General features: G+C 43.3%; 1 protein-coding gene across 1 annotated transcript; it reads right to left on the reverse strand.

Moving 5' to 3' along the window:
• Positions 1 to 11: 11 nt before the first annotated feature.
• IVNS1ABP (influenza virus NS1A binding protein) lies at positions 12 to 8,127 on the reverse strand (the record flags this gene model as incomplete). Its single annotated transcript, XM_008944992.1, has 12 exons — positions 8,017 to 8,127; positions 7,530 to 7,699; positions 7,370 to 7,445; positions 6,465 to 6,638; positions 5,877 to 6,002; positions 4,376 to 4,483; positions 2,121 to 2,247; positions 1,348 to 1,572; positions 833 to 954; positions 548 to 674; positions 329 to 460; positions 12 to 185 (listed from the first exon to the last, which is right to left on the reverse strand). Coding segments are annotated over exons 1-12 (1,672 nt in total), but the record flags the coding sequence as incomplete, so codon positions are not given.
• Positions 8,128 to 11,580: the final 3,453 nt, after the last annotated feature.

An 11,580-nucleotide genomic window follows, 5' to 3' on the forward strand; every position in this document is an offset into this window, starting at 1 on the left:
CGGAGCCCTACCGTCACGGACGGCCACGCCGGCCCCGCGCCGCGCCACGTTCATGGGCGCCATCAGGGTCCAGGTGTTGTTCTCCGGGTTGTAGCGCTCCACGCTGCTCAGGCAGTTCCACGACTCCGCGCCCCCGATGATGTACAAATACCCGCCCAGCTCGCACACCGCCGACTGATGCCTCCCTGCAAGCGAAGGGCGGGAGTTACAGCCGGCCCAGCCCCCTGCGCTCACCGCGCCCGCCGGCATTCAAACGCTTCGGTTTGAAACCCCCCGTTTTGTGGCTTTCCCTTTCTCCCCTCCCTCCCAAAACACACAGCAAGCTTACGGATATTAAGGGGAGCGCAGCTTGTCCAAGATTTTGTTACAGGATCAAACACGTCACAGTTCTTAAGTCCCTTTTGGCCGTAAGGATCTGAACCACCGACAATGTAGAGTTTTCCATTCAGGGCACACACTCCTGCTCATAGAGGAAAGAACAGTAAGTAAGCTCGTAAGCGAACACGTGTTTTAAGGACTCATCGACAGGCAGCAGCAGCTGCGTTACCTGCATTGCAGCGGTTGGTTCTCAGCTCCGGAACAGGAGTCCAGTCGTCTATTTCTGGCTCATACATTTCTCCACAGCTCAAGTCATCCGAGTGACCGTTTGATCCACCCACAACGTACAGCTGCCCCTAAAGGGAAAAAACAAACACCTGCCTCGCATCCTGGTACACAATTCAAACCATGAGCAATTTAGTGACCACGTAACTACAGGTAAGCACCTTCTGTTACCATTTAGTAAAGCCACCTATATTTACGTAATTGTCACACTCCATCTGCCCCCACCCACCATTAAAACTGCCATCTGGAACCGAGCTCGTGGGGTTCTCATCGGTGCAATGAAAGTCCAGGTGTCCTGTTGTGGGTCGTAGCATTCCACCGTGCGCAAACACTCCTCTCTGTTGTATCCGCCTGAAATCAAAAGCTCAGATGATGTCACGTTTCCAAAGACCAATTGCTTTGATGTTATAGAATCATAGATTGGTTTGGGTTGGAAGGGACCTTTCAAGGTCATCCAGTCCAACCCGTGTGCTGAGGACTCCAGAGCTGGCTCCAGCACCAGAGGGGCAGAATCCCTTCCCTCACCCTGTGGCCCACTGCTCTGGGTGCTCTGTGTGCGCCCCGGGCTGCCACTGCCTTCTGGGCTGCAAGCACACACTGCAGACTCATGTCCAGCTTTGCACCCCCCAGCACCCCCAGGTCCTTCTCTGCCGGGCTGCTCTGACTGACTCCACTCTAGCATGCCACATTAAGCAGGCAGTGTCCCCCCCACCCCCAAGCAAGCACCATTACAATCTCCTTTACCTGCAGCGATGAGCTTGCCGTTCAGTTCAGCCGTGCCCAGCCCAGAGCGAGCGTACTGCATTGGAGACATGGGCTTCTCTATGATATCGTCTGGTTGCAGCTCAAAGCTCAGGCTCTTCAGGAGTCGTGGTGTGCTCGTGGGAGAGCTCTGAGGGCTGTTGCGGCCATGCAGGAATATCACACACAGCACACCATCCAGAACAGCAAGACACAGGTAGGTGTTACCTGTTGTCAGGAGAAAAGGAGAGACCACCAACGTAATAAAATTTTAGGTGGATTTAGGTAAATGCCAACTAGAGTCTTCCTATTGTGCTTCTCCTTAAGTGTGAAAGCTTTACTTTTTCTGGTTACAGGTTCCAAGTGTTAGCCCAGTTACTGAAAGATACAAGGTTTAGATTATAAATACAGTGCTCGAAGGACATAAGACAGCAACCTAAAGATGTGAAAGAAGTCTCTTCATCCCCTCTGCAAACAGCTCTGTTAATTCATTAGAGACTCCCTATCTGCTTAGGACCTTCTGGGCAAATTAAACACAGCGGGGCATGCCAGATGGCCCTGCCTATATGGAATCAGGATGCAAGTGATCCCAGTTTGGCCCCCAACGGCTTAGAAACATCCCACAAATAAGCAGGCCAGTTACTTGATGTGCACCATCAGTAAGAAAAAGCACTTTGCATCCCTTACAATACTGAAGGAAATCCCCAGGGAGTGGAAGATGGCAGGTACAAAATATGAGGCGCAGCTTTTAGACAAACCCTGCCCCAGTTACTCACTTGAGGTCTTCTCTGAAGCAATGATTTTCCACTCGTGTTTAGGATTCTGAGCAGTAGCATTTGGAGAAAGACTTCCAGAGGAGCTGCTACTAATCTGCTTGTGATCATTCTCACGTGGTGGCTTCTTCTGCAAAACCAAAAGGCAGCTACAGAAACCTAGCAATAGACTACTCCTCCTTCTACCTCTCTACCTCCGCTTCTCTGAGCTAATCCGTAACTATTCAGGAGAACCTGAATTCATCTACCACCTCCACACAGCATCATTCATAGCACACCTACATTTTCAACAGAACACCTTGCATGCTTAGTGGCAGTGGCCAAAACCCACCCTACCTCTTATCTCAGCACTCCTTTCATCCTGCAACAGCAGCTTTCTGCGGCTGGCATCTGACTGGGAATCATTTCAAGCCCCCAGAAGGGAGCATGTGTTACTAGCGGGATTCTCAAGTGTCAGGGAAAGGCAACATCCATTTGGAGAGATCCGATCCACCAGCTAGAAGGCTCACTCACAAGCTCTGCTTCTGGAACTTGAGTTAATTATGTAATGCTATTTGGAAGTGAATTAACTATTCTCTTCATTCCCTGAAGACAAATTAATTTTGCCTCAGTTCCTCTCTGTGCTCAGATTAGCTGTTTCTTGGATTTTACTCCCTTGGTACCTCCCACTAACAGAAGAATTCTGCTTTCTTTTCTTCTTCAATAAAATTTATACAGTAGCTTCATTATTTTGCTCAATTAAGTAAAAAAAAAGAAAATTTCAGATTACACTGCACAGTTGGTTGGGTTGTTCAGGCTTTTACTGAATCCTAAGAACCAAACACAAAAGGTTAACATTCTGTCTCTCCTGCTTAGCAGCAAAGTTTATGACCACAGGACCAGGTCTGTGATGCTTGCGCAGCTCCCTGGAGCCTGAGCTCTGTGGAAACTGTCACGAGACCTCCGTGACACATCACCCAACTCACCACAGCCTTACGCAGAAGGGTCTGATTGCCATACTCAGCTCACCATGAGAAGCAGTTCATTTCTGCATAGCATCATTGTTATTTTTGCATCTTCATCCAATTAACAGCATATTCTCTTATCCTTAAACGCCCTCGACAATTACAGAAATTGCAAATTTTTGTAGCTCAAAACTTTCCAAACTACAATTTTTCCAAATCTATGGGTTTTCTCCTGTTTGCTCTCTCAACCGTTTATTATGTGTCTGAAGTTGTGAATTCTTATTATCAGAAAGGATTTACAAAAGGAAAGAAATTGAGAACTCTTGGCCTGATTTCTGAAAATGAACTTTCTGAACATTCACCTCTCAGCTTGTAAATATTACGAGGGGAGTAGTATCCAAAGGTGGTGAAGCTTGTGAAGGCTAACTAAAAATAACTGAGAAACAGGAAAATTAGCTACTTTCTCCTTTGCCTCTCTTTTCAACTTCTAAAATCCATGTTCTGGGATGGAGATCATTTTATATAAACATTGCTAAAAATTTCAAGAAGTATACTTTTGTATCAGCACATTCCATGGTTCTGAGTTAAAATATTACAATAGATTGGTATCTAACGCAGTGAATTTAAGCAACCTTAATTTGTATAATGCAACTGATAATTTATATCTAATTAGACCTGTTTTCACTCTTTGTTTCTTAAACAGTCCCCAGTGTGCTAAGCTATGTGTTTTTCAGGAGTTCAGAATTATTATATATGGCTAGAACTAAAAATAAATAAATAAATCTCAGAAGCACAAGACTGACTTCTCCACAGTCAGAGTTCTGGTTGTCTCTAGATCAGAAGTTGGCTGCTGCTGCTTTTTAAAATCTCTCTTGCACATTACCAGTGCAGCTGAACAAAAGAAATGGACACTGGCAGCTGGAGGATTAGAACCTAGGTCTGGAATCTTTTCTGTGCCAAAATTTAAACAGACACATTCTCCGCGGCAAGGCAAGCAGCCTCTGATTCTTTACAGTCTCTCCAATGTCTGTACAAAGCCACAGCTGACTGCTTTGCCACCTCTTCCTCCTTCTAACAGCCTGACATGGATTTGGAAGTCAAACCTAAAGCACTCTGTTCTGCAAAGGCTCAGTCAGTCTGCCAAAAAACCAAAAGCAGAGCCTCAACAGCAGTCTTGAGAAAGCTGCTTTCTTGTCACGAGTTTCTCCCTGAAAGCTACTGCTGCTCTCCCTGCTAGGAGTACACAGGAGCTCAGGTGTGCTGTAAACTGCTCCAGTCTACCTGGGGTTACCTGAGACTGTCTGCAATTTGTACCTGCACAAACTGAATGTGGTCATCATCACTGCCATACACCTCAGCCTGTCCATCTAGCAGATTTCCATCAAGCAGCTTGTGATCAGCTGAGTAGTACAGCGTTTGAACCTGCAAAAACAACAACAGAATACCCATGTGGCTATGGTTTCCATTGCTCCTTAGCTACAGGCAGGTTACAAAAGGCAGGCACCAGCATACTTCTCGTCAGCTCATCTCAATCTAGCAGAATGACAAAACTAAAAGGAAGCAGATGTCATGGTGGCAATCTTCAAACACGGGATGAAGGTTCCTTACTTTCTCAGCTTGAGAGAAATCTTCACGTTGAAGGACTTCTGCTGCTTTTCCAGCACAGGAACATTAGACAAGCAAGAGGCACATTAATTTGCAGAATTACACAACGTCACAATCTCATGCAAGCATTTTTGTTATTTCCCGCAAACAAGGTTTCTGCTTCAAAAAATACACACATTTATCTCGATCAAAAAAAGTCAGGGGAAGCCAACAGTGGACTCTAAAAGAAAGGTATGGCCATGAGGGAAGACAACACAAGTTTAAGCTCTGGAGGAAGCTGTTGTCCACAACTAAACATCAGCTGTTACCATTTCAGTGAAATGCATCTGAGTTTCAACACGAGCAAAGCTTTTTAAATGAGTTTTCCATGAGGAAATATACACTTGAGAACATACGACAGTATCAACATATATTTTTGCCCAGACAAGTGCTTCCAAAAAAGTCTATTGTGCTTGTAATAACAAATTTGGACAATTTTGACGTTTCATGTTTGGGTTTTTGTAAAGTCCGTTTTCTCCAGCCAATTAAAAATTTAGACTCCCCACTATTTTTTCCATTAAACACTGCCCAGGCTACATCTCGTATTAGTATTCATGAGTAAAGCCATTTAATAACACACAACTTTTAAAATAATGTATCCTGTAAAGGAGTAAGTAAACACCATTAAATCATCATCATCGTTCTCTGCCCACAGCGGATTTTCTTAGGAGAACTGGGGCAGGACAGCTGCTTCTGTACGTGTCAATACACTTGAGGTTTCTTCTTGGTTCTTCAGCCTTGGTATCCTAGTTTTGTTAATAAACCTATGGGGAGATAAATCAACGGGGAGGAACAACCATTAGAAGCTTTTACCTACTTTGCATTTACAAGCAAAACCTGCAAAGGAAAACAACAAGAATCTACAGCAAGTTTCAGTACCACCTCCCCAATTCTAAAGCAAGATACACGCCACTTTGAGGTTACTATACAGCACAGAGTGAGCAAAAAAGGAAAGCGGAAGACCAGACTGAATAGTTCATTCAGCTCACCTGAACACCCCCCCAGTTTCTCAGCTTAGGGGTACCTACAGTAAAATTTAAATTCTTTAGGGTCATAGCTTAAAAAAAAAGTGAGGAAAAAAAGCAAAAGAAAAAAGGGATCATCCTTCACATTGACTTCTTAAAAATTTTAAAAAGAAAAGCTGTTGACCCCCATTTTCTTAAAGACTAACCTCTTCCATGAGATCTTCCAGGCTGTCTCCGTTCTCCCAGATGCTGCGCTGTACCCAGTTGATTACCTTTGTGTACAGTTTGCCATTGCTGGGTAGGCCGACATTGTCTTCCAGCATTACTTCAAGCTTGAATTAGAAAAGAAAAGGATCATTTACTCCATAGGCACCATTAGTGTAGCGTACTGTGCTTTACATGGCAAGCATTACTCTCACTTTCCCACAGAGCCAAACAACATCGCTCCCAAGGAGCTTTCAGCCTATACTACTGAAACCAGGAAGCACGTTGGAGTACAACTGCAGTCACCTTCTGCTCTGGGAAAGGACGACTGCATCTGCCACGGCCAAGGCTCACAGCAGTATGAGCACTACGCTGACCCAGAATTTGTACATGGTTGGTAGAAGTCTGTATACCAAGCTGTGCTGGGTTAACGGTTGGACCCGATGACCTTAAAGGTCTCTTCCAACCACAATGACTCTATGATTCTATTCTACGTTTTCCTGCTCCCAAAAAGGAAGCTGTAATAGTTGATCCTTGGTTTGCTTTTTGGGACTCGTGTACCAGAAGGAAGTCTACAAACTTAAGCTAACCTTTAACCGTGGAAGTTTGAGAAATTCTTCCTGTTCTGAAATGTGTAAAAGATGTTCCTGAATGTAGCCGTCGATCTTGTTCAACAAACGCAAGTCTCCCATACAGCTTGCAAAGTTTCGGTAAGAGATGCAGCTCTGAGCATCCATCTTGGAGAGCAAATAGTCACCACAAACCTTAGAGGAAAAAAGCTGCATCTTAGTTCACAAGCAGACAAGATTTTTAGATGTTTAAAGGACATCTATCCCAGCATACAGCACCAACTGTTTTCTAACTGCAGAATAGTGACTGCCTGTTGTCATCTCCCCCTGTGCTAGAGCTGTAAACTAAAAGTTGCCTTCCACAGGAGTATGCATACATTAAAAGTAAAAGCCATATACATTTCAATGCTACTCACATATACAGTGAACCCTGTGGAAAGCCCATTCAAAATTGCTTATCTGCAGCCAAGTGAGGGTAAGAATCCCAACTCCCTCGTCAAGGGTATCCCCGTTTGTGGCAGGAGCAAGTATTTCTAGAGTTAAGCGCTTCAAGTCATGTTCAGGAGGGTGTGGATTATTCTTTTTCCCCAATTAACAGGTTTAATTATGCCCCCCAAGGTAACCAAGCACACCACCACTGCCACAAACCTGCAGGGAAGCTGTGGTTCAGAAGCTGTTTTGCTTATATGGGTGCACAAACACAAACCTTAACTTCAGAGCGTCCTTCAGCACGAAGACAACACAAGTGGAAGCAATACTTGGGTCACTCCAATTAATACAGTGCTTATAAACATCTGAAGAAGCTTATCGGCTAAGCACTTTTCCTACAAAATCATCACTTTTTGTCTCATTAACACCAAAAAGCATAATGCTGCCAGCCTGAGAAAGCAGAACGGACTTGTGGAAGAGCTGAGAACTAACTCTACCTGCTTAACTCTCTCCATCTTCAGCTTCTTTGCTGCAGAGTATACATCTTTCACCAGTTCCTTATCAGCTTTCAACCTATTAAAGAAACAAATTAATTTTTATTATTTTTATTTTTTTAAAATTAAAGTCTACTCCTTAATGTATTTGAAAACTACTTACTGAGCAGTATAGGCGTAATTCAACAGAACTTCAACAGCTTCTGGATTGAGATCATCAAATTTAACATGGGAAATTCCATGAGAATCACTATCACTATTGAAGATTTCAAACAGGTAGGGACTGCAGCACGCTAGCACGGCTCGGTGCGCCAACATCTCATGTCCACATACCTTTATTTAAAACACAAACAGGAAACCCACATGCTGGTATTTTTTTTTTAAATACGTTTGTCTTATATAAAGGCCTACCCAAGTGAACGTCACAGCCCAAATCCATTTTTCAAATCAATACATGTCCAATTGACATCAGCTAAAAAAAAACACAGTGTTGCTTCTTTCAAAGTATATCCGATTTTTTTTTAAGTCTACATTTTTTAGAAAAATCAAGATTCTAGAATCTCACACCTCCTAGTCAGAGGCACACAGCATGACAGTGTGACAAAACCTCCACCACATTGAGCCATCACACTCCAACAGAGCAAAGGTACCTGGAGACGGACATCGCAGAACTGGCCACTCTTCCGTAAGGCGTTTAGTTTGGCAACAGATGACTCGATGAAGTTTTCATCTTCAAACATCAAATATCCATTAGGAATCATTTTGGTGTGGGTCTGGCTGCAAACAGAACGTATATTAGAGATAGAATATTTTGCTTCAGCATAGAAGTACTACTAACTGAACATTTGCAAACAAAGGTTCATGGGGAATTAAATAAAGAAAATCCATCTTAAAAAAAGCTTAGAAGAGGACACCGCTGATGAGGACACTGACAATAGTCCTTTGGATTGACTGGATTAATGATTTTCGGAGACTGAAGCCACAACTTTCAACTTCTCCACATTGCTTCAATAGGTACCAACTCCACAAGTACATGCTAAGCCTGCACTGACTCTGTGGGAGCAAGCTGGAAACCACTGGATTACACAAGAAGCCTCATTCCCCTCAACAAAGATGGGATTGGGTAGATCCCTTGTTATCTTCCGCTCACGGCATGAAATCTGTCGTACCAGTCAGCTTCATTTTTTGCACAGACTCAAAAAACCCCACCTACATTGAAAAATGAGAACTGAGAATTTAAAGTAGCTAATAAAGTAAAACTACTATAAAAATAATTTTTTGTTTAATTTAATGAGTAATGACTTAAGTATTTCAGAGTAGCTGAAAGCCATGAAAGAACATTTGCACCAACAAAATAGACAAATTAAATAGATTTTGAACAATGACCATGTATTTTACGTCATCACAAAGCTAAAGTAACTTTCCTTGAAAATCCTGCCCTCAGGTAAATTGGACCAAGTCTGGAAAAATAACTTTAGGAAACTAACATTTGAATTTGGAAGCTATTTTATAGGTCATTTAACAGATTTTTTTTTTTTAGCTAAGCACTTCTAGTAGAGGTCAACTTTCCAAACAGAAAGTCAATTAAGAATACTAAAATATGACCCTGAAGTGACCTAGTGAATTTGAAATAGTAATTAAACAAAATAAAGCCCAAATCTGTACATTTGAGCTGCTAACATACACAAAAGTACACCTTCCCTCCATGATTTTAGAGGAAAGAATATGTGGGATACTACTGATGTTACCAGCAACAATTTATATTTCCATCTGAAGTTTAAGAAAATTCTGAAGATCAGACTAAACAAGAAAACCCCCAAAACAGGAAAAGTGGATAGCAGCAATCAGTAATAAAACCAGGAAGCCCCACATAAAATTATACTAGTGTTAATCAGTGTATTTTAAGTTCACTTACTACTGGAAGCATTTGACCTTAAACTTGCAACAATAACGTGCCTTACAAGGATCATTATCTATTTGTATACACTCTCGTTTGTTGGGTTTTATGAAAAAAAACAGGACTGCAAAGTTTTAAGTTGTGGAATTTCAGCAAACAAATTATTGTATACGCCGCTAAGACTATCAACTTACCGGGCAAATATCTTAGTGTAAATTTTCAACTGGGAGATCTTAAACTAATCCAATGGTATCACCGTGTTAAAATAGTTTTAACTTCGGTTTCAGTATCTTCTGACAGGGAAGATGTTTGTTGAAATGCAAAAGCAGACGTGTCTTTGCAGCTGCAATATGGATTCCAAAACTACCAGGCTTAAAGATGATGTAATGAAGTCCTTAAGAGCTATAGACATGAATTTCTTCTGTGATAATCCTGCATCATAACCTGCAACAAAGGAGAAGTTACCAAGTAAGGCCAGCAGCTAGTACTGCCACATTTCAGATGAAACCTTAATCGGGTAGAAGATCCTGACCCAAACAAATTAGTTTTTCTTCAAAAAAAGGAAACAGCCTGAAAAATTCCATATCAACCCCAATACATTCTCATGCCTAACAAGGTCAACCCCATCAAGTTTTATACCTGCACAGACAAGAAAGTGGCTAAATCGGTGCTTAGAGAAAAAGTCAGAGCAGCTGAATCCCCTTTTTAGCCAGTTCTGTACCCCCTGTAGCCTCCAGCGCTCCCCATACCTAGAGCACTGTCCCCTGCTTGCCCGAGCAGATAACGCTTAACTAACACAACACAAAGGAATCAACTTTAAGAAAGCAAGCAGTCCACATGCCTCCTACCTTTTGCTTTTCCTGTACTGATCTACTTATATCCTTCTTCTACTGGATGCCTAAAATGGACTGAAGATGGATTAAGGACATGTCTGAAATGACTGGGCATGTCTCCAGTCTCTGGTACTTCCAAAAAAATCTGAAAGTCAGGAATTGCTATTTTGGTGAGAACTTTTTCTGACAAAAGCCTCTTTGCTACGGTGCGACCGGAACCCGTGAGGTTCTGCTGAAGTTCTGCCCTGGCAGCACAGCCTGGGGTCGCTCTGGGCACTCTGCTTGCGGGTGGGCTCTTTATCCCGCGCCTTTCTGGGGAGGGGAGCAGAGGAGGAGCAGCGGCAGTGGGGCGGGAACAGGCAACAAACACCCACTCTGGAATTTTCCATGACCCTCATGCCACCTCAGGAAAATATCAATCACTTGAGTTCCCCACTGCCATTCCAGAATTATTTTTGCATCTACAGATTAAATGCCACACTGGGAATCGGGTTTCCTAAAAATAGGTGCCAGCTCATTTCTCCTTGTCAAAAATGACAAGTCACCTATGTTATAGGGAAGAGAGCCTTGTGCCTGGCCAGCACTTCCACGCGGGATGGCTCTGGCAGGAGCTGTACCTCCCGCGGTCTCCAAGGAGCCCAGCAGCTCAAGCCAAGGCTGATTCTCAAGAGCAGCAGGGGGCAACATCCCACAACATACCAGCTCCGCGGGAAAAACACTTCTATCCACAACAGCTTCTGGCAGCTCTGAAGACACATTTCAGCCAGCAGGTAACTGGCTAGGAAGAATTGGTGTTACTGAGTGTGGCTACTCAAATAGACTCAAACACACACATGTAAAGGAGGAAACAACTGCTCCAGAGCAGCAATGGTGTTGGGTCTCTAACACAGAACGTCCAAACTCAGGGAGGACTACGGGAACAGCACCTGGGGGCTGTTCTGCAGTCTTTCTGCAGCATATTTTCATGTCACCATACTTCACTAGGAAAAAAATTTCAAGGATTAAATGTGTGTTCTTTTTGTGGGCAAGCTATGAAGCTGAAACCAAGCTCTATGTACCACATACTAGTTAATGAAGCATTTGAAAGTCAACACTCCTCTTGGTGGTAAAACTGGTATATCCATTTCAGTTTCTAAAGCGATCAAAACATTTCACTTCTCAAAACCAGAAGCACACAGTCTGATGTCCACACTTCCCCAAAGATTCACCTCATCTTCAGCATCCTGTTGCTCAAAAGTGCAGAGGCATTGTTTCAACCCAAGTGTCACAATGAATCAGCTTATAAAGAAAGGCCTAAGAATGTATTAGAAGTTATGCTTCGCCAAGACCATCCACAATCGTACAAAAGAATTATCACAAAAGACTTCCCACTTTACCATTTCTGATTTCAAGCCTCTCATTTCTGCAGGAATTATCCAGACAGGGTGGCCGGACCCGCCCAGCCAGAGGCACACCGCAGCGGGCGCCTGGGCAGGAGCTGCGCG

Source organism: Merops nubicus, unplaced genomic scaffold (genome assembly GCF_000691845.1).
Source record: "Merops nubicus isolate BGI_N331 unplaced genomic scaffold, ASM69184v1 scaffold46107, whole genome shotgun sequence".
Classification (NCBI taxonomy): domain Eukaryota; kingdom Metazoa; phylum Chordata; class Aves; order Coraciiformes; family Meropidae; genus Merops; species Merops nubicus.